General features: G+C 42.2%; 1 protein-coding gene across 6 annotated transcripts in view; it reads left to right on the top strand.

The window, feature by feature from the left end:
• Positions 1-5,447: 5,447 nt before the first annotated feature.
• Positions 5,448-21,988, top strand: part of rnf213a (ring finger protein 213a) — an 85,466-nt gene continuing 68,925 nt past the window's right edge. For 4 of the 6 annotated variants that reach the window (XR_010461246.1, XM_065010637.1, XM_065010638.1 and 1 more), the window contains exons 1-15: positions 6,160-6,820; positions 9,829-9,989; positions 10,297-11,238; positions 12,424-12,617; positions 14,180-14,350; positions 14,544-14,746; positions 14,965-15,254; positions 15,683-15,942; positions 16,207-16,416; positions 17,886-18,078; positions 19,602-19,657; positions 19,915-20,092; positions 20,765-20,932; positions 21,045-21,143; positions 21,232-21,354. Coding sequence is in view for 5 of the 6 variants with exons in the window: in XM_065010637.1 (XP_064866709.1) it covers positions 6,718-6,820; positions 9,829-9,989; positions 10,297-11,238; positions 12,424-12,617; positions 14,180-14,350; positions 14,544-14,746; positions 14,965-15,254; positions 15,683-15,942; positions 16,207-16,416; positions 17,886-18,078; positions 19,602-19,657; positions 19,915-20,092; positions 20,765-20,932; positions 21,045-21,143; positions 21,232-21,354 (3,351 nt within the window). In the remaining variant the exon portion in view is untranslated. Of the gene's footprint in view, positions 5,536-6,159; positions 6,821-9,828; positions 9,990-10,296; positions 11,239-12,423; positions 12,618-14,179; positions 14,351-14,543; positions 14,747-14,964; positions 15,255-15,682; positions 15,943-16,206; positions 16,417-17,885; positions 18,079-19,601; positions 19,658-19,914; positions 20,093-20,764; positions 20,933-21,044; positions 21,144-21,231; positions 21,355-21,988 lie in introns of those variants that run through there. The other 2 variants (XM_065010636.1, XM_065010635.1) reach the window with 2 other exon arrangements.

Genomic DNA, 21,988 nt, shown 5'->3' with positions numbered 1-21,988 from the left:
ACAGCATCGTGAAGAAGGCGCAGCAGCGCCTCTTCAACCTCATTTACATTTACATTTAAGTCATTTAGCAGACGCTCTCCTGTCCTGGCGTCGTGAGGGAGTTTGTTCCACCATTGGGGGGCCAGAGCAGCGAACAGTTTTGACTGGGCTGCGCGGGAACTGTACTTCCTCAGTGGTAGGGAGGCGAGCAGGCCAGAGGTGGATGAACGCAGTGCCCTTGTTTGGGTGTAGGGCCTGATCAGAGCCTGGAGGTACTGAGGTGCCGTTCCCCTCACAGCTCCGTAGGCAAGCACCATGGTCTTGTAGCGGATGCGAGCTTCAACTGGAAGCCAGTGGAGAGAGCGGAGGAGCGGGGTGACGTGAGAGAACTTGGGAAGGTTGAACACCAGACGGGCTGCGGCGTTCTGGATGAGTTGTAGGGGTTTAATGGCACAGGCAGGGAGCCCAGCCAACAGCGAGTTGCAGTAATCCAGACGGGAGATGACAAGTGCCTGGATTAGGACCTGCACTGCTTCCTGTGTGAGGCAGGGTCGTACTCTGCGGATGTTGTAGAGCATGAACCTACAGAACGGGCCACCGCCTTGATGTTAGTTGAGAACGACAGGGTGTTGTCCAGGATCACGCCAAGGTTCTTAGCGCTCTGGGAGGAGGACACAATGGAGTTGTCAACCGTGATGGCGAGATCATGGAATGGGCAGTCCTTCCCGGGAGGAAGAGCAGCTCCGTCTTGCCGAGGTTCAGCTTGAGGTGGTGATCCGTCATCCACACTGATATGTCTGCCAGACATGCAGAGATGCGATTCGCCACCTGGTCATCAGAAGGGGAAAGGAGAAGATTAATTGTGTGTCGTCTGCATAGCAATGATAGGAGAGACCATGTGAGGTTATGACAGAGCCAAGTGACTTGGTGTATAGCGAGAATAGGAGAGGGCCTAGAACAGAGCCCTGGGGACGCCAGTGGTGAGAGCGCGTGGTGAGGAGACAGATTCTCGCCACGCCACCTGGTAGGAGCGACCTGTCAGGTAGGACGCAATCCAAGCGTGGGCCGCGCCGGAGATGCCCAACTCGGAGAGGGTGGAGAGGAGGATCTGATGGTTCACAGTATCGAAGGCAGCCGATAGGTCTAGAAGGATGAGAGCAGAGGAGAGTTAGCTTTAGCAGTGCGGAGGGCCTCCGTGATACAGAGAAGAGCAGTCTCAGTTGAATGACTAGTCTTGAAACCTGACTGATTTGGATCAAGAAGGTCATTCTGAGAGAGATAGCGGGAGAGCTGGCCAAGGACGGCACGTTCAAGAGTTTTGGAGAGAAAAGAAAGAAGGGATACTGGTCTGTAGTTGTTGACATCGGAGGGATCGAGTGTAGGTTTTTTCAGAAGGGGTGCAACTCTCGCTCTCTTGAAGACAGCGGTCAGGGATGAGTTGATGACCTCAGGAGGCTGAAGAAATTCGGCTTGTCACCAAAAGCACTCACAAACTTCTACAGATGCACAATCGAGAGCATCCTGGCGGGCTGTATCACCGCCTGGTACGGCAACTGCTCTGCCCTCAACCGTAAGGCTCTCCAGAGGGTAGTGAGGTCTGCACAACGCATCACCGGGGCAAACTACCTGCCCTCCAGGACACCTACACCACCCGATGTTACAGGAAGGCCATAAAGATCATCAAGGACATCAACCACCTGAGCCACTGCCTGTTCACCCCGCTATCATCCAGAAGGCGAGGTCAGTACAGGTGCATCAAAGCTGGGACCGAGAGACTGAAAAACAGCTTCTATCTCAAGGCCATCAGACTGTTAAACAGCCACCACTAACATTGAGTGGCTGCTGCCAACACACTGACATTGACACTGACTCAACTCCAGCCACTTTAATAATGGGAATTGATGGGAAATTATGTAAATATATCACTAGCCACTTTAAACAATGCTACCTTATATAATGTTACTTACCCTACATTATTCATCTCATATGCATACGTATATACTGTACTCTATATCATCGACTGCATCCTTATGTAATACATGTATCACTAGCCACTTTAACTATGCCACCTTGTTTACTTTGTTTACATACTCATCTCATATGTATATACTGTACTCGATACCATCTACTGTATGCTGCCCTGTACCATCACTCATTCATATATCCTTATGTACATATTCTTTATCCCCTTACACTGTGTATAAGACAGTAGTTTTGGAATTGTTAGTTAGATTACTTGTTGGTTATTACTGCATTGTCGGAACTAGAAGCACAAGCATTTCGCTACACTCGCATTAACATCTGCTAACCATGTGTATGTGACAAATAAAATTAGATTTGATTTGATTTGAAAGGCTGTATCTCAAGCCTTCCCACATCCGTCTCCCTACCAATTTAATATAATTTACGAGTCAAGGTTTTCTCGTGTAGATAAGCATTCTAGCCAGTCTGATTCATTTGTACCAAGGAACAGACAGTCATTGTTCTAACTCTTGACCACATTCACACACATTATATTCAGTACTGGGATCAAGAAAGAAAATTCATACATATACAGTAACATAATAGTATTCTGATTAGTACATCCTGATTGAAATGTATACATAATTAGTCATTATAGATAAAAATTCCCTTAACACCCTGATTTAGCCCACTGCAGAAAAAAGTACTTTAATTTCATTGTATGTACTTTATAGCTATCCTTGGCCATTATACTTTACAGTCTTAAGTAAAAATGTAAATAAATACAAGAAGCGTATCAATCTAATTTATTTAGGTTGTATTTGTTTATGCAAATCCAAACATTAATCCATCACCTCTCCATGTGCACTCCTTCTGTGACCTACAGGGGATGACATAGAAACTCTCCTCTGAAACCCTCTTAAATGACAGTTTCCTCATAGAAATAGATCTAGATCCATCACAGAACATACAACTTGAATGGAATGTTCTTTCTAATAATTCCACTTCCAGGACTACTCTCCATTTTCTGAGCTGAAGCATCACCATGGCATAGCCCCTTGACCCATGACCTCATCATCTGAAGGTCATCCTGCTCTCCGGCTCCCTGAGCGAGACGGCCGGGTGCAGGGGATAGGAAGGCACCTTCTCGAAACCGCGGAAGACCCTGGCTCTGGACACAGAGAAGAAGGAGAGGTGACCCTGGTCACAGTCCATTTACAGCCCAATCTTACCAGGGTGCTACTGAGAGAGGTAGGGCTGAATGTTCCCATTGTGGCAGAGTCCTGAGTTCCCTTTCCTCAGCCTTGCAGTAGTGTTCTCCTGAGTGTCTGGCTCATCCCCCTTTTCTTGTTCTACCTCCCTCTTTACTTTTTGATACCTCTTTTCTTTCTCTAGGTCTCTCTTTTCTGGACCTACTCTTATCTTTGTCAACTCTTTTCTTGAACCACCTTGCTCTCTTCCTTCTTGCGTCCATAGAGACCATTCCCCACTTCCTGCTGTTCCATCTCTTCCTTCTGAGGGCCTCAAATATACCTCCTGCCTCTTACAGTCCACCTACTTCCTCTTGGCGAACACTGCTGCAAAAGCCTTTCCAATCCCCAACTTTCCAATCCCTAACTTAGCAATGTAAAGAATGTTAGCTGACATGGGCTAATCGACTATCTGCGACTGACATAAGAGTAGAACTGCTGATGCACAAACACATTTCGTAATTGAGTCTTGTGTAGTCTACTAGTCCAACTCACAGGAAGTTGCCAGTCTCACATTCTGAAAAAATATATAAAATGCAAAAGTTTGGGAGGGACTTGACTTAACATTATGACTCATGACATCGTGCTGAACCAAGGACAGAGGATATTTTCAATTTGGTACAAGACACTACCGTCTGTCACGTTCTGAATGTTGTGCCCGTTTTCCCTTGAATACATGAGTAATGGAGGTGGTTTGGTGAACTACACTTGGTGAACTCGTGATGACCTTGCCTAAGACCAGGACCTGTATTCATAAAGCGCCTCAGAGGAGTGCTGATCTAGAATCAGATCCTTCCCTGTCCATATATTCTTACTCATTATGATCCAAGACCAGCACTAGCACTCTGACATGCTTTATAAATACCAGCCCTGAAGATGAATGCCTAGGATTTAGTTCGAACCCCAGTCAATAACACATGCTTACCTGTGTCCTCGTGACACTGCAGGATGGCATCTAGCTGGACCACCAAGCCTCCATTCAAGACGAGCAGATTGGACGCCATCTTCTCTGTCCAGCTGAATGTCAGGGCAAAGAACATGGTCAACCTCTTCTTTCGATAACTCATCATGTGGTTATAAGAGGAACACAAAGCTAGATTAGTTCCCCCTTGTCCCCCACCCTCATCATTCTGGTACTCGAATGACAGTAAAAGAATGACAGCACAAACATCAATTATGTTACCAAACTTTGCATCTCCACTGTTCTTAAAGTAAATGTATTTTTGTCAAATATTCAGTGGAAATGGTTAAAAGTCGTCCTTGTGCATAGAGTTGTACGGGTTGTTTAACTTTTCAATCATTGGTTTCTGTTTGACAAACATTTTAAGGTGAAAAATCTGAGTCTCAGCATCACTCTGTTATCATGGAATTGCCCACAATTAAGTTGCAATGTTCAGTGACCGTTCAGATTTCCATACTAGTAATAGGTACATTAATAAATCAATGCCTATTCGTTGCAAAAACTCCTCTTCACTTCCCATCATTGCCAACCCTCAGTCGACGAGCAGCCAAGCTGTATTCTAGACTTACTGTAATGTGATGCCAGCATTGTGTAACGTTCTCACTTTAGAGCCTGCTCTGGCCACTTGGCTGGAGGTACAGCAGTAGTAGTAGCCTATTAGGGTGGTGTAGAGACAGCTGAGTCACAGTGATTGTAGAGAAAACGTCTGGGGGAGCTGCACACAGAGTACCCCCATCCACGCAGGGTGTAGGGGGAAATCCCTGGGCTAGAAACCTGATCTGTGAGATCCACTGTCATAAGTGGATGCTGCTCAGTGTTCACCCTCACCATTACAGTAGAGGAGGACTTGTGCCTCAAAAATACATTGTTATTATAATGTTCATGCAATTAAGTCAGATATCATATTACCTTGAATCTCATTCAAATTCTATGATTAAATAATTGCACAAAAAAGCAAATGTCAAAGGTGGTTAAAGCATTGCACATTTAACTTGGCATGCAAGTTGATGACAAATAACCCAAAAAGTTTGCTTTAATTAATGGGCACGGGGCCCAAACATACAGCAACTGCTATCAGTTCTTGATTAATCAATGAACCTTTATTAATTCACTTGGGGGAAAGAAGAATGGCAAACCATTATATGACCTTTACAGTTGGACAGTTTAAGGGCAAGAACATACCATGTCATTCGGAAAACCCCCACCATGTAGCTGCCCTCGCTTGCCATGCATGTGATACATTGGGAACTCACTGAATAAAATAGTTGGACAGTGGACACGGATGAGCTTGTTAACGCCCATTTCTCACAAAACGAAAGTGTAATTCTACTTCACCCATTTCGTGGAATGGTAAAACAACAGATCCTCGTGTGATTAACACAGGTAAATGTATACAGTAGCAAAGCTTTTTTCAATGACCTACCGTTAGCCAACTTTAGCACTGAGGTAGGCTTTTCGCTCCGAGAGACCTGTCCACATTCCCGGAGCCAAGAGACTAGCACTGAGGTCAGATGTTGTGGACGGCTTTGCCGGGCAACTCAATATGGCTAGCTAGCTCACGGTGTACTACGTAGCTAACAACTGTGTAGGCTATTTACCAAACTAGTTAGATGGCAACTGCTTGAATCGAGGCAGTGAAGGGTTGGTGGCATGTCATAATAATTATCTAAATGTCAGATAGCAATACAGAACAAACTGCTGTACGTTGTCATGTCGGTGACGGGGTTTTGGCATTAATTTGCAATCGTTTAACGGCATATGGGAGATAGCTAGCTATGTGTTAATATTGATCTGTGGCCGGGCTTTTGTCTAGCTAGTTAGCCGCTATCTGGGTACCAGTCGATTCAGCTAACATTCCACTCTTTGTCGAGTGGATTGTAGCAATAGCTGAACAGAGCCTCGCCAGGCTAGCTTAGAAAGCTTGTTATTGATAATGTCAGTGCATTTCATCGTCATTTCCGAGGAGCTCTTGCATTCGTCAATTGTAATACAGTTGACTAGTTAATTATCCAGGCACTAGGCTGTTGTGTAGTTCTCTAGAAACGAAAGAGGAAGTGGCTATCTGCTGGGTAAGCAGAGGATTCGTTTCGGACTGGATAATGTATCAATCGCTGGGTGGGCAGAGTTGCGCATTCAGGAACACCAACACTATACTGACAACTTTCGGCTTTTCCCAAGGTAAACAGGAGCTAGCTCGGTTGCAATGTTATATATTATTACTACTTTGAAAAAATATTTAGGAAGGAAAAGCAATTTCTAGTTCACTTAGCTACATGAAAAATATGTTTGGGGGTAGAGCCATAACGTTAACAGAAGATATAGCCTGGACTGAATATAACGTACTGTATGTATGTATGTATGGGGCAGTTATTATAGTCTGCCACAAAACAGATCCTAGAATGTATTTGACTGGCTTTAGTTTAAGGAAGTGGCTATACCTTTAGCTGGCTAGTTGTTTCTCATATTTAATTGAAATTCAAGAACGTTTAAGTGAAATATATATTTTGTCCCGAGCTCTGTCATACAGTGTTCCCTCTGAAATACAGACGCCATTGAAACTTCAAGATGAAGTGCACAGGTTGTGGCCATGTTGCGTTTGAGAAAACGGCTAGATTCTGCAGCCAGTGTGGCCATCAACTAGCTGCATCACCAGTCACCAAGGAGCCTGGTCAGTACTGCCCTGTAATGTTATATAAATGCAATGGGGTTTTGTAAAAATGTCTGTGGAAATGGTTAAAAGTAATCCTTGTGCATAGAGTTGTATGGTTTGTTTTACTTTGCAATCATTGTTTTTTGTTTGACATACATTTTAAAATGAAAAATCTGTCATTGTCACTCGGTTACCGTGGAATTGCCTGTATACAGTCGTCATTAAAAATAAATAAAAATCTGACTCCGACCCTCCTGTCATGTAATCAAACTTGTCTGTACGTGAGTAAAATAACTACCAACTCTGTATCTTTATGAAGGCACATTTATTGCTAACTTGCAAGCCACATGAGAGAGAGATGCTTTCCTCATGAACCCTACATTCCCACAGGCCCTCATTAACATATGGCCAATCAGGATGCAGTATACAAATAATACACACCTCCATCAAAATATGATTTATTTTACAACTGTAATGGTGAATGAAGAAAGAGGGGGATATATTTTAAATTGAACCTTTTATTTAACTAGGCTAGTCAGTTAAGGTCTCCCAAGTGGCGCAGTGGTCTATGGAACTGCATCTCGGTGCAAGAGATGTCACTACAGTCCCTGGTTCGACTCCAAGCCGTATCACATCCGGCTGTGATTGGGAGTCCCATAGGGTGTCGCACAATTGACCCAGCATCATTTGGGTTTGGCCGGGGTAGGCTGTCATTGTTAATAAGAATTTATATTGATTTTGTCCCCCTACACCAAACTTGACAAAATTGATTTTGTCCCCCTACACCAAACGCGATCATGACACGCAGGTTAAAATATCAAAACAAACTCTGAACCAACTATATTAATTTGGGGACAGGTTGAAAAGCATTAAACATTTATGGCAATTTAGCTAGCCAGCTTGCACTTGCTAGCTAATTTGTCCTGGGATATAAACATTGGGTTGTTATTTTACCTGAAATGCACAAGGTCCTCTACTTCGCCAATTAATCCACACACAAAACGGTCAACTGAATCGTTTCTAGTCATCCCTCCTCCTTCCATGGTTTTTCTTCACTTGACTTTATATTGCGATTGGCAACTTTCATAAATGAGGTGCGTTACCGCCACTGACCTCATTCATCTTTCAGTCACCCACGTGGGTATAACCAATGAGGAGATGGCACATGGGTACCTGCTTCTATAAACCAATGAGGAGATGGGAGAGGCAGGACTTGCAGTGCAATCTGCGTCAGAAATAGAACTAACTTCTATTTTAGCCCTTGGCAATGCAGATACTCGTTGGCGTGCGCGAGTGGTGTGGGTGCAATAACTGAATAATATAGATTTCTACATTTATTTTGCAACGCTTGCGGACGCGACACGAGCGGTGTAGTCCGCCTGTTAGCCCTTGGCAACGCAGACGCTTGTTAGCGCGCGCACAGTCATTTAATAATATAGATTTCTACATTTATTTTGCAACGCTTGCGGACGCGACACGAGCGGTGTAGTCCGCCTGTTAGCCCTTGGCAACGCAGACGCTTGTTAGCGCGCGCACAATAATTTAATAATCTAGATTTCTACATTTATTTTGCAACAAGCGGTGTAGTCAGCCTGTTATTAACTGACTTGCTTAGTTAAATAAATACAATTACACATTGTAAATAACAATGACGGCCTACACTGGCCAAACCCGGACGAAGCTGGTCCAATTGTGCGCCGCCCTATGGGATTCCCAATCACGGCCGGATGTGATACAGCCTGCATTCGAACCAGGGTGTCTGTAGTGACGCCTCTAGCACTGAGATGCAGTGCCTTAGACCTCTGCGCCACTCGGGAGCCCCAATAGCCTACACCAATGTTCCTTCTAAGCTGTGTGCAACTGCCCTCTTACTGCCATGCAGATGAAATACCAGTGCGCACAGAGAAGCACGAGATTGAACTTCACTCAACTTTCTAAAGAGTTTCCCTCTTTAGTTAACACTATCAACGTGTCTCTCTGCTGTGGGACTTGTGCTCAAATCAACACTATATTTAGACACTTTCAATGTAACATACCGAAACAAAATGAACTGTGCAAGAGTTCGTACGAGAGATGTTCTTTTAGGCAGTGCACATTGGAGAAGAATTTGATTGCACTGACATGCAGAACTTATGCCCTTACTCTACACAGACCAGTGTGTCATAACCAATCAGCACTGTAGTTGGCCTAAATGCAAATAGCCATTGACATATATGGATCTGTGCAATTCACCTAGAACTGGACAACATCCGCTATCTTGAGTAGATATGCTTGTTTTGAAATCAAAGCGAGAGCTGCATGTAGCCACCTGTGCACATTTGTTCATATTCTTTTCTAGTTAGTGAGTTATTAGCCCAGTTGTAGCTAATTTCTAGTCAACAATGAGGAGTGGTTGCTTCCTACAAGAGCACAAAATGTGTGCATTTCTAGCCATCTTTGAAAATCAAGTCATGTAAAGATCATTTTTTTATGTCTTAAAGGGGCAGTGTTGTATTTTGAAATGGTCTTGAATAAGCTAAGTAGGCAGAGTAGCATATTTTGTCTGATTCTCTGTAAAAAATGGCATGGGAATAATAATGAGTTGTATTTTGTAAAGTGGTTTCTTGCATCAAACAACACAACATTTTCAGGCACCTCCTTGTCTGAAGGACAAGTGGATAAACAGGTTCATGTCAAGCCCTGCATGTTTTTTTTCAGTCTCATGGAATGTAGGCCTACATTGAACACCACACATTTGCTGCTTCTGTAGTCTGAATGATAGAACAGCTATTTCCATGTTAAAATGTTATGGGATGCATTTTTCTCAATTGTTAACTGTAACTTAAAGCAGTAAAGCCTCAGTGTTCACAGTAAACGCGCACCAATGTTCAAGTTTGTGCTCACTAGACCTGAAATTTGCTCAGTGCCGAAAATGTTTTGAGTGAACATTGGCCTACACCAGACAACTGAGGGAATTCTGATCAAGTTGACAATGTAATTCACAAGCACTAATGCAACTGATGATTTTTTTTGTTTTTGAAATGCAGACAACACTTCTGGAAGTTCACCTAAGTCATTAGATCCATCACTGGAGAGTGTGAATGAGAAGACGGAAATGGAGAGTGATGTGTCAACCCTGAATAACCGGGAAACTAACACTTCTCCGAAGCGGCCCAATGAAGAGCCCAACAGCAACCCTAAGAAAAAGGTGGATATTAAAACCAACATGTTTTTGAGAACTTCCTCGTTCTAATTTCTGATTTTTAAAATTGATTCTGTGTTTGAAAATATTTTTATCTGAAGATGTTGTTTTATCAGTCACTAAACTGTGTCAATAATACTGTCCAGGTATAGAAACTGACCACCTAGCTTGTAGGCCCCCAGGAAGAGTAGCTGCTGCTCCTGCAACAGCTAATAGGAATCCTAATAAGACACAAAAATGTAAGTAATGTTGATTGACGGAAGAGTGTATATACTAAGGTTTGTTCTCTTTTTTCAACCTTTGGCTCAATCAGAGAAAAAAGAGGAAGAGGACCAAGAAGAAGAAGGACTCTGACCAGCTGACCTCTGACCTGTCTGACATCTCCCTTATGGACAGCCATGGGAATAGCAGGAAACAGGACGTTGCAGAGTCCTCTGACAGTGATGCCAGCGCCATGGACGAGACACCCAACTCACTTCATGACACGTCTGCCTTAGTGGAGAAACCAGCCAGTGGATCATCAGCAGCACCCAGTACAATCAGTCCATCTGAGAACACGTCTGACAATAAACATCCTCCAAGCACTACCTCGTCACAGCCTGAGGCCAGCGCAGAGAGCCATTCTGCCGAAGGGAAAGATCAACAGCGCAGTGAAGAGAAAGACCGATCTCAGTCACCTGCAAAACAGACCTCCAAGTCGGCTCCGAATGACACTCCTGACTCTCTCACCGACTCGGCTGGCAAATCCACCACCATCCCCCCTCTTCAGTCAGCCTCAGTGGTATCGGCGAAGACCACTGACCAGAAAGCTCCAAAGGATGCTGACTCAAAGACCGCTGACCAGAAAGCTCCAAAGGCTGCTGACGCAAAGACCGCTGACCAGAAAGCTCCAAAGGCTGCTGACGCAAAGACCGCTGACCAGAAAGCTCCAAAGGATGCTGACGCAAAGACCGCTGACCAGAAAGCTCCAAAGGCTGCTGACGCAAAGACCGCTGACCAGAAAGCTCCAAAGGATGCTGACGCAAAGACCGCTGACCAGAAAGCTCCAAAGGCTGCTGATGTAAAGAGCACTAAGAACAAGAAAGACGTGGCCAACTCAAAGCAGACGAACCTGAACCAGAATGCAAACGTGAACCAGAATGCTAAGCAGAACCAGACCAGACAAGACAAACAGAAAGGGACAGATGATCAGCAGAACCAGGATTTGAAGCAAACCACCGATAAGATGGTGTTTGGCACTCAGAAGAAATCAGAGGTAATGTAACTGCTTGACACTACAAAATACACTGAGGGTACAAAACATGCTCTTTCCATGACATAGACTGACCAGGTGAATCCATGTGAAAGCTATGATCCCTTATTGACTTCACTTGTTAAATCCACTTCAAGCCTTGAGACAATTGAGACATGGAGTGTGTATGTGTGCCGTTCAGAGGGTGAATGGGCAAGACAAAATATTGAAGTGCCTTTGAACTGGGTATAGTAGTAGGTGCCAGGCGCATCGGTTTTGACTGTGTCAAGAACTGCAAGGCTGCTGGACATTTTAACACCTTGTAGAGTCCATGCCCCGACAAATTGAGGCTGTTCTAAGGGCACAATATAAGGTATTCCTAATGTTTTGTACACTGGGCCAATTGTGCGCCGTCCTATGGGACTCCAGGCCACGGCTGGTTGTGGCGCAGCCCGGAATATGAACCCGGGTCTGCGATGCAGTGCCTTAGACCGCTGCGCCACTCAGGAGAAGCAGGTTTTCTTTTTCAATCAAATATATTTGTGTTGCTATGATACGGGCTAGTATTTATTTCCATAAGGTAACCCTAACTTAATATAGCCCGTATTATAAACCTGTATTATGGCAACATTTGCCACCATGTGTGCTAATGAACTAGATTTGTCAAAAATACTGCTTAGACTAGGTTATTATGGCTGATGGAGTTTGTTTTGCCTAAGGGTGTGGGGGGAGCTTGTTTCCTTCCCTGAAGTGGTGTGTGTTTGAGATCAACTACATTGTCGTCAGACTGCGCAAAACCACTGATCTAAAAATCACCTCATTTTAGTCTTGAGCAATTATATTCTGTGCTTCACCCTGCTGAAACTCATCCCCTCAAACACACTATTTACATTTTAACATTTGACTTACAATCAGCACATTCAATTAAGATTGGTATAACAAGCACATATCAGAGTCATTTCAAGTGAAACCTTCCTCATTAAAGCAGGTATCAGTGAAATCCGTGCTAGTAAGAAAATATAAGTTCCAGTATTCACACGAGAAAGATGAGTAAGGTAGTAAGGTGTTCTGTTTTTTCCCCCTAGGTGTAGGGTGAAGGGAGGTCAACCAAGGGACTGAGAGACCGTCTCTTCAAAGAGTACCTTGGTTGACCTCTGGCCAGGTGGAGAGCAGACTGATCCTCAAACTGTCTGTTTCCCCTCATGCCAGGTGGAGAGCAGAGGCTCCAGTGTGGACCCACAGGTGAAGGTGGAGAACATGGAGGTCCAGCAGCAGCCTTCCCGTGGGGGGGGAGATGCCTCCTCCTCTACACCACAGAGCCCAGGCGTCAAGAAAGAGAAACAGAAAGACAACAAAAGCGACGACTCTGAAACCAAGGGTCAGGATGTTCCACCGCCAAAAAGGTATTTACAAGTCTTGTGTTGTTCATAACAGAAATCACACAATTATAACATGAAGAACCTAAAAGGCACACTTTTCTTGCATTGATCAACATCTATAGGTGCACAAAAGCACTTTCAAAAACACCCACAGACTCGCACAGCGCTACTATCCACTGTTGTCTGTGTACACAATGTTGTGTTTATTTCCAAACACGTTTCTGAGAGAGGAAATCCACTCTAACTACAGGTACAGAAGCAAAGTAAGTATTCATACTCCTTGACTTAATCTACATGTTGTTGTCTTCCAGCCTGAATTCAAAATGGTTTAAATACATGTATTTGTCTCAACAATCTACAAACAATACCCCATAATGATGTAATAATGTTTTTAGAATTTTTGCAAATTGATTGAAAAGTAAATACAGAAATATTTCATTTACATAATTATTCACACCCCTAAGATAATACTTTGTAGAAGCGCTGTTGGTGGCGATTTCAGCTGTGAATCTTTTTGGGTAAGTCTCTAAGAGCATTTCACTTGTCAAGCTCTGTCGAGTTGATCGTTACTTGCTAGACAGCCATTTTCAAGGCTTGCCATATATTTTAAAGATGATTTAAGCGAACTGTAACAAGGTCAATCAGGAACATTCAATGGTGTCTTGGTATAATGTTATTCCCCTTTTTTCCACCCCAATTTCATGGTATCCAATTGGTAGTAGTTACAGTCTTGTCTCATCGCTGCAACTCCCGTACGGACTTGGGAGAGGCGAAGGTCGAGAGCCATGTCCTCCGAAACACAACCCAAGGACCCATGGACCTCCCGGTCGCGGTTGGCTGCGACAGAGCCTGGGCTCGAACGCAGAGTCTCTGGTGTCACAGCTAGCACTGCGATGCAGTGCCTTGGACCACTGCGCCACCCGGGAGGCCTTCTGTTTCTTTTTATCCCAAAAAACTCCCTAGTACTTGCCGATGACAAGCATACCCATAACATGATGCTTCCACCACTGTGCATTGAAAAACCTCCCAAGTATTTGTGGTTGAATCTGTGTTTGAAATTCAGTACTCAATTGTGTGGTACAGAAATCATGATCACCACTATTATTGAACATGGAATGAGTACATGCAATTTAAGCATATTTTTTTACTCCTGAATTTAATTAGGCTTTCCATAACAAAAGGTTTGAATACTTACTGACTCAAGACATTTCAGCTTTACATTTTATTTGTATTTTCTACAAACAAAATTGTGTGTTTGTGTGTTGTGTGTGTGTGTGTGTGTGTGTGTGGGATCAGTGACATAATCTCAATTGAATCCATTTTAAATTTGTGCTGTAACACAACCAAATGTGGAAAAGGTAAAGGGGTGTGAATACTTTCTGAAGGCACTGTATGAGGAAGGGTGGAGATGGGGATTGAACCCCAGTCTCCGGTGGCGGAGGTGCTTGTGCCCGGGAGTATTACACATTCGACCATGGATCAGCACATTTGAAATCCCTTTTATCAGTACCGATCACGCATACCGCCACTTGGCTAATACAATACTCATGATTATACTCTGATTCGTTTTGTTTGTCCAATTGCAGGATTCCTCCAGGGAAAAAACAGCTCTCTGCAAGTGAGAGACTCACAATCTATTTCCACGCTGTCCTCTCGAAGGATTTCAAGCTGAACCCGGACGAGGATCGCATCTTCATCAGGGCTGGGGGGAACATTGGGAACTGGAAAACCGATTCCGTTGAGCTCACTGTGTCTAAGTAGGTTTTTATATACATGTATCAGCCGTCAAGACAGTTTAGCCAAATATGTTGAATATTTATTCAATAGGAACCTGCTTATAATGTCCAACGTTGTTCCCATCTATCTCACATAGAAAACAACCGACTCGTGGTGGGGGTTAAATGTATATAATGTGTAACAGAGGATAAACCAATGCATTACCTCCTACAGGGATCTTGGAGAGCATGGGTTCCTAGTCGAAGGGAGCTTGATCACAAGCAAATCTAATGCAACTGTGTCCATACCATACAAGTACCTCGTCTACAAGCTTAAAAAGCAAAAGTACGAGTATGAGTACATATACAAACTGGATTCTAACTACCCCACCACCAACAGATGTCTTTTTGTCAAATCCCATCTGCTTAATGAAGAAGGTGGGTGCAGTTGCTATAATAACTTCTATAGCAGTTCTTTATTGTAAGTCACTGATTTTAAAATGTTCCATTTTCTTCATGTAAGTTCAAAACAATGTTGATTTTTATCATACATCTATTTGGTATTGCTCGTCTATTTTGCTCACACTGTCTTACATGTGAGGAAATTGTTTAAAATGTACGCAAATATATTAAGCAATGATTTTGTTTGGTTTCAGGGGACTGGCATCAGTATGATGACATCATCTGTGTGGAGCCATCCAAGAATGTGCTCAAGCGGCTAAAAGACGCTTTTTGGCCGGAACAAAGGAAAAGTGTCATCGAAGGTCGAGAAATTGCAGGGAAAGTTATGCTGGAGAGTATATTTGACCTCCTCAGGAGCTGGACTGACATTAACTTCAAGAGTTTCCTCAATCAGCTGAATCAGTTTTACCAGATCTACGGGAACCCGTTTGTCTATGAGGAGACACACAAGAAATGGTACTCCTTAGACTACGACGAAAAAGATGTAAGTGAAATTCTTAATGTCTGTTTGGCCTTTGCTTGTTTTGCTGTCTGCTGGCCTGCCTCCCCTCTTCTGATTTATCCCAGTTATTTTGTTGCTGTTAGAAGTGAAATGAGAGCAACCATTTCACTGTGTCTATTTGCTTGACTTGTAGAAAAGATGACACCCACTCATATGATTTTAACTCTGCCCAATAAACGTGCGGACGCTGCACAATGCTGTAAATGTATAGAGGTAATATTGTGTGTGGGAATGATCATTTCTATAATGATTGATGTTGTTTTTTCACATGTATTTTTCATTTGGTTGTCTTATTGTACGTTCCTTTTGTATGTGGAAGGGAAAAGCAAATGGATGAGTGTTGAGTTGCAGTGTGCAACCGTCCCCAAAACCAATCTGTTAACATTCACTGTTTGTTCTGCCTCCCCAAGGTCAGGAAGCTGCTGAAGCAGTTCATGCTGGATAACGTTGTTCCTCAGCTGCAGAAGGAGGGTGAGGGGAAGAGCTGCTTCATCCAGGACCCCATGAGGGCAGCTGTGGTCATGCTGTACGTGTGGAACAAGTTCGGCCTCAAGCTGGACCACGGAGAGTCCACCCGGCTCTGCAGCGCCCTGTGCTTGCCCAAGCTGCCCAAAGACTCCTTTCTGCAGTACTGGACCGACTTCGCCCAAGCCGTCTCCGGTCTCAAAAAGTGGGTTTTGGCGTCAGGATTTCTGCTTATTTTTTGCCTATTGCAGACATTATGATTATTGTTTATTTTTATACAAGATGTAATCATTTGTATTAGTCAAACTGAGTAATATATTTTATACACATCTTCTCAAAACAGTTTCTAACAAAGTGCTTGTTAGTGGATGAGTTGATGCTGATTTAGTGGATGAGTTGACGGATGAGTTAATGCTGATGTATTTCTTTTTGTGTGAAAATCAACCTGTTGTATTTTTCTCTGCACTAGCTTGCCAGACATGTTGGTGGCTCTGATCAACAGTGTGAAGACTGAAGGGCCCCGGTGGATTTTGGTGCTCCCCCTGCTCCACCTCCTCAAGGGATCCTCCAAACCATTCACACCCATATCTACCACAGTCACCCCCAAGTATGAGCAGTCCTGGGCGGGCCTCCAAGGCCTCAAAGCAGACTACATGACGCACAACAGCCAGGACAGGAGGTACAGTACTTCCATTCTCCCTGTGGTATTAGAAAATCATTCTTATTGTCTCACTAGATTACGATAAAGGTTTGGCCTTTCGTAATTATGTCCTGTTCCTTTTTTGGTAAACAAACAAAGAAATGAAATACCCTGTAGAAATTCCTAAAAATTATATATATATATATTATACATATTGCCGTCGGGTAAGTATTCAGACCCCTTCACTTTTTCCACATTTTGTTACGTTACATTGATAAAATGTTTTTAAAAATCCTCAGAAATCTACACACAATACCCCATAATGGCAAAGTGAAAACAGGTTTTTAGAATTTTTGCGAATGTACAAATGCATATTGATATATTTGGTAGCACTTATTTGTTTTTCCTTTGCCTCCAACCCCATTCGATGTGTGGAACGGATGTGGGTGGGGCCAGGTCTACATAAGGGTGCAAATGTTATTTTTTTTACAAAAGCTCTGACGAAGGCTGTGAGGCCGATACGTAAGCTTATTATATATCAGTGATACTATCAAGAGCAGTGTGTTTCCTTTTTCCTTCATCTTGTTCAATTGTTGCCATGCAACTGCAAATTAGATTGCTCAGATGTGCGAGTGCCTTTTTGAATTTTGCAAATGTACAAAAAAAAAAAAAAAACTACTGTTCAAAAGTTTGGGGTCACTTAGACATTTCCTTGTTTTTGAAAGAAAAACACTTTTTTTGTCAGGTACTATTTAATTTTCATCTGTGCTAACATAATTGCAAAATGGTTTCCTAATGATCAATTAGCCTTTTAAAATGATAAACTTGGATTAGAACACAGGAGTGATGGTTGCTGATAATGTCCGTCTGTATGTAGATATTCTATTAAAAATCTGCGGTTTCCAGCTACAATAGTCATTTACAACATTAACAATGTCTACACTGTATTTCTGATCAATTTGATGTTATTTTAATGGACAAAAAATGTGCTTTTCTTTCAAAAACAAGGACATTTCTAAGTGACCCCAAACCTTTGAACAATAGTGTGTTTTTTAGTTGTACATTTGCAAAAATTCTAAAAACATGTTTTCGCTTTGCCATTATGGGGTATTGTGTGTAGATTGCAGGTGTGTGCCTTTCCAAATCATGTCCAATCAATTTAATTTACCACATGTGGACTCCAATCAAGTTGTAGAAACATCTCAAGGATGATCAACAGAAACAGGATGCACCTGAGCTCAATTTTCTGGTCTCATAGCAAAGGGTCTGAATACTTATATAAATAAGGTATTTATGTTTTTTATTTTTAATACATTTCTAAAAAGAATCTAAACCTGTTTTCGCTTTGTCATTATGGGTTATTGTGTGTTGATTGCTGAGTAGTTTTAATTTTTGAATAAAGCTGTAATGTAACAAAATGTGGAACTAGGGAAGGGGTCTGAATACTTTCTGAAAGCACTGTATATCATTTAGATTTTTTATTGATGATATCCCATTTTTTTTTTTAGAGCGATGTTGAATCTCATGAAAAACAATGGTCATCTGGTTGAGATGGACAGACTAGTGTCTCGGTCCTGGATGTGTCTGCTGACCATAGAGGACTTGGTGGAATGCAGCATACTCATCAACGTGGAACTGCTGGACCTGCTCCAAGTCTTCACTCTGAGGGCCCCTCAAGATGTCACCTACAGCAACAAGCAGGTGAGCTAGACACTAGTTTACCCCCTGACTACATTGCCTACAGAAAGTATTCACACCCCTTGATTTACTCCACATTTTGTTGTGTTGCAAAGTGGGATTAAAATGGATTTACTTTACTTGTTAACGATCTACACAAAATATTCTAACATTTTGTAAAAAAAAATATACAAATATATTAAAGTATTAAACCCCAAGAGTCAATACATGTTAGAATCACATTTGGCAGCAATTACAACTGTGAGTCTTTCTGGGAGTTTTTCACACCTGGATTGTGCAACATTTGCCCATTTATTCTTTTCAAATCTCTTCAAGCTCTGTCAAATGTGTTGTTGATCATTGCTAGACGACCATTTTCTGGTCTTGCCATTGATTTTAAAGTAGATTTAAGTCAAAACTGTAACTTGGCCACTCCGGAACATTCACTGTCTTCTTGGTAAGCAACTCCTGTGTAGATTTGGCCTTGTGTTTAGGTTGTTGTCCTGCTGAAAGGTGAATTCATCTCCCAGTGTCTGATGGAAAGTAGACTGAACAAGTTTTTAATCTAGGATGCTTACCTCCATTCCATTTTAGCTGATTATTTCAACTGATTGGTTATGTGTCTTGTTAAGCAAATTATTACTCTAATTTATTTAGGCTTGCCATAACACAAATGTTGTACTTATTGACTCAAGATATTTCAGCTTTGTATTTTTAATTAATTAGTGAAACATTTGAAAAACATCATTCCACTTTGATATTATGGGGTATTCTGTTTAGACCAGTGACAATCTGAATGTAATCATAATTTAAATTCAGGCTGTAACACAACAAAACGTGGAAAAAGTCAAGTCAGGTGTGAATACTTTCTTAAGGCACAGTATGTAAAGCCCATTGAGCTACTGGTAAGTGTGCTATATAGCTAAATCAGTTGTTTTTATAACTAGTTGAAGAAGTAATACCCTGTAGGAGTGGGCTATGGTAGTTTATGGGTCTTAGCCGCTGCCTCCAGAACAGAGGAGTGTATATATAGGAGTACATATCATATACTCCTGCAGCATGGGTTTGAATCCGGCCCACAGCTTTTTCAGCATACTCTCTCCTCTATCTCTATCCAATAAACCCAGAATGTGTTTAAAAGTATTATAGAGCATTGAAAGTTTCAAATCAACGTGTTTTTTAACAATGTGTTTTTTTCTGCCCTGCAGTATGTGGGGGACACTCTCTCACATATTCAAATCAAGGTGTTTTTTAACCATGTGTTTTGTTCTGCCCTGCAGTATGTGGGGGACACTCTGGTGTTTTTTAACAATGTGTTTTGTTCTGCCCTGCAGTATGTCGGACACTCTCTCACATATTCAAATCAAGGTGTTTTTTAACAATGTGTTTTTTTCTGCCCTGCAGTATGTGGGGACACTCTCTCACATATTCAAATCAAGGTGTTTTTTAACCATGTGTTTTGTTCTGCCCTGCAGTATGTGTCGGACACTCTCTCACATATTCAAATCAAGGTGTTTTTTAACAATGTGTTTTTTTCTGCCCTGCAGTATGTGTCGGACACTCTCTCACATATTCAAAGCAATCTCATCGAGGACAAATACAGGTGATTAACTTACTGTAACTCATCTGGTTCCCTCGTTTTCTTTTGATCTTTGATGATAGTTATTGTACAACATCCACTGTTTTTTGTGGTTGCAGTTGTTTTAGTGAGGCGTATGATTGTACAACATCCACTGTTTTGTGTGTTTGCAGTTGTTTTAGTGAGGCGTATGATTGTACAACATCCACTGTTTTGTGTGGTTGCAGTTGTTTTAGTGAGGCGTATGATTGTACAACATCCACTGTTTTGTGTGGTTGCAGTTGTTTTAGTGAGGCGTATGGCAGAGAGTGCTTGGCAACTGCAGTGAAGCTTTTTGAGAAGATCTGCAAAGGAGTCCGATCCACTTCAACCTACACGCAGAACTTCACAGACATCCCTGTGGCATGCATGAACATGGTTGTCTCAATATCTGAGTTTGCCCGGGCCTTTGAGTCACAGGTATGTGGAGTTCAAGTAGAACATGTCTGATGACTCATTTAGACTTTGCCCAAGATAAGCGGTTGGCCAACAGTATGTATGTACTGACTCTCCTGATAACAAGGTTATTTATTAAACAGAAATACATTAAGAAAGACGTCTTTGAATCTGACCACTATCTTGTATTTCAGGGAATTTTCAGGGATGTCACAATACTATATTATCATAATACATAGGTGCCGATACGATATGTATCGGGATTCTATATGTATCATGATTCTTTATTGCGATTCTATGTTACAAACATATTGCTCACTATATGTCTGCTGCAGAGCGATAAGAGAGAGCATGAGAAAAACGAGTTTTGATCAAGTCGGGGAAATAATAGTTTCAAAACATGTTGGTTCACTATTTAAAAAGAAGATGGAGAACAAGCTCTAAAAGGAGAAATACCAGAGTTTTGGTGCAGGTACAGCTGACTAGTTCAGACCATAGAAAAATATTTACTAGAACGGACATTCCTATTTAAGTCAATTTTCTGTCATGGGTGGACAGGTGGCCATATTGAGTGTACCCATGAGTGTTCCAGTCAAATTGCTCTGGTTTGAGGGTCTTTGTCCATTCTAGTAGTTGTATTTCTATGGTTGAGACATTTCCGAAAAAGGATGGAAATAACTTATCATTCCTTTCTAGGCAACTAAGGATGTGGAAAGAGAGCATATGCATGCCAAGGAGCTGGATCTGCTATCCGAGGCGATGGTGATCGTCAGATCCTGGATCGGCACAACCTTCAGAGACCGGTTGCTGGCCAGGAGTGTGACCACCTTGTACCTCAGTGTAAATGTCACCACAGAGATAGAGGTGAGAAAAGGATTCATTTTTGTTGTGCAAATCGTGACCTTGATTTTTATTTTTTCATGTGTAGTTCCGTATTGTTTGTTTTTTTACTGACTGCTCTTTTTTTATTTGCCAGATGTGGAACAACATAATCTCTCTCAAGTTCGCCAATGACGATTTCACAAAAGAATGGAGACAAACGTTCACTAGGGACTTGGAGGGAAAACTGAAACAGGTATGAAACTGCCCACATACAGTAGAATTGAGACCAGACTGAAATATCCATTGGTGAAATGACTGAAATACCTTTTCTGCACTTCTAGGAGTCTCCTCTGGATCAGATAGAGATATACTGTTCCAAGATTGAGGTCCTGAATGAATCTCACCCTCACGTAGCCAAGACTATCGAGAAATGTGCCCTAGAAGCTGTCACCTCACTGTGCCAGGTAAGTAGACTCATGGTTACACTTGACTTAAATACAGATTCAATATATAGTACCAGTCAAGTTTGGACAAAACTACTCATTCCAGGGTCTTTCTTTATTTGCACTATTTTCTACATTGTAGAATAATACTGAAGACATCAAAACTATGAAATAACACATGGAATCATGTAGTAACCAAAAAAGTGTCAAACAAATCAAAATATTTTGGGGATTCTTCAATGTAGCAACCCTTTGCCTTGATGACAGCTTTGCACACTATTGGCATTCTCTCAACCAGCTTCATGAGGTAGTCACCTGGAATGCATTTCAATTTACAGGTGTGCCTTGATAAAAGTTCATTTGTGGAATTTCTTTCCTTAATGCGTTTGAGCCAAACAGTTGTGTTGTGACAAGGTAGGGGGGTATATAGAAGATAGCCCTATTTGGTCAAATACCAAGTCCATATTTGACAAGAACTGCTCAAATAAGCAAAGAGAAATGACAGTCCATCCATCAGTCAATCCGGAAAACCATCAAGCGCTATGATGAAACTGGCTCTCATGAGGACCGCCACAGGAAAGGAAGACCCAGAGTTACCTCTGCTGCAGAGGATAAGTTCATTACAGTTAACTGCACCTCCGATTGCAGCCCAAAT

Source organism: Oncorhynchus nerka, linkage group LG26 (assembly GCF_034236695.1).
Source record: "Oncorhynchus nerka isolate Pitt River linkage group LG26, Oner_Uvic_2.0, whole genome shotgun sequence".
In the NCBI taxonomy this organism is placed as follows: Eukaryota; Metazoa; Chordata; class Actinopteri; order Salmoniformes; family Salmonidae; genus Oncorhynchus; species Oncorhynchus nerka.
The sequence above is the reverse complement of the archived record's forward strand: the minus strand, read 5'-3'. Positions and strand labels throughout refer to the sequence as shown.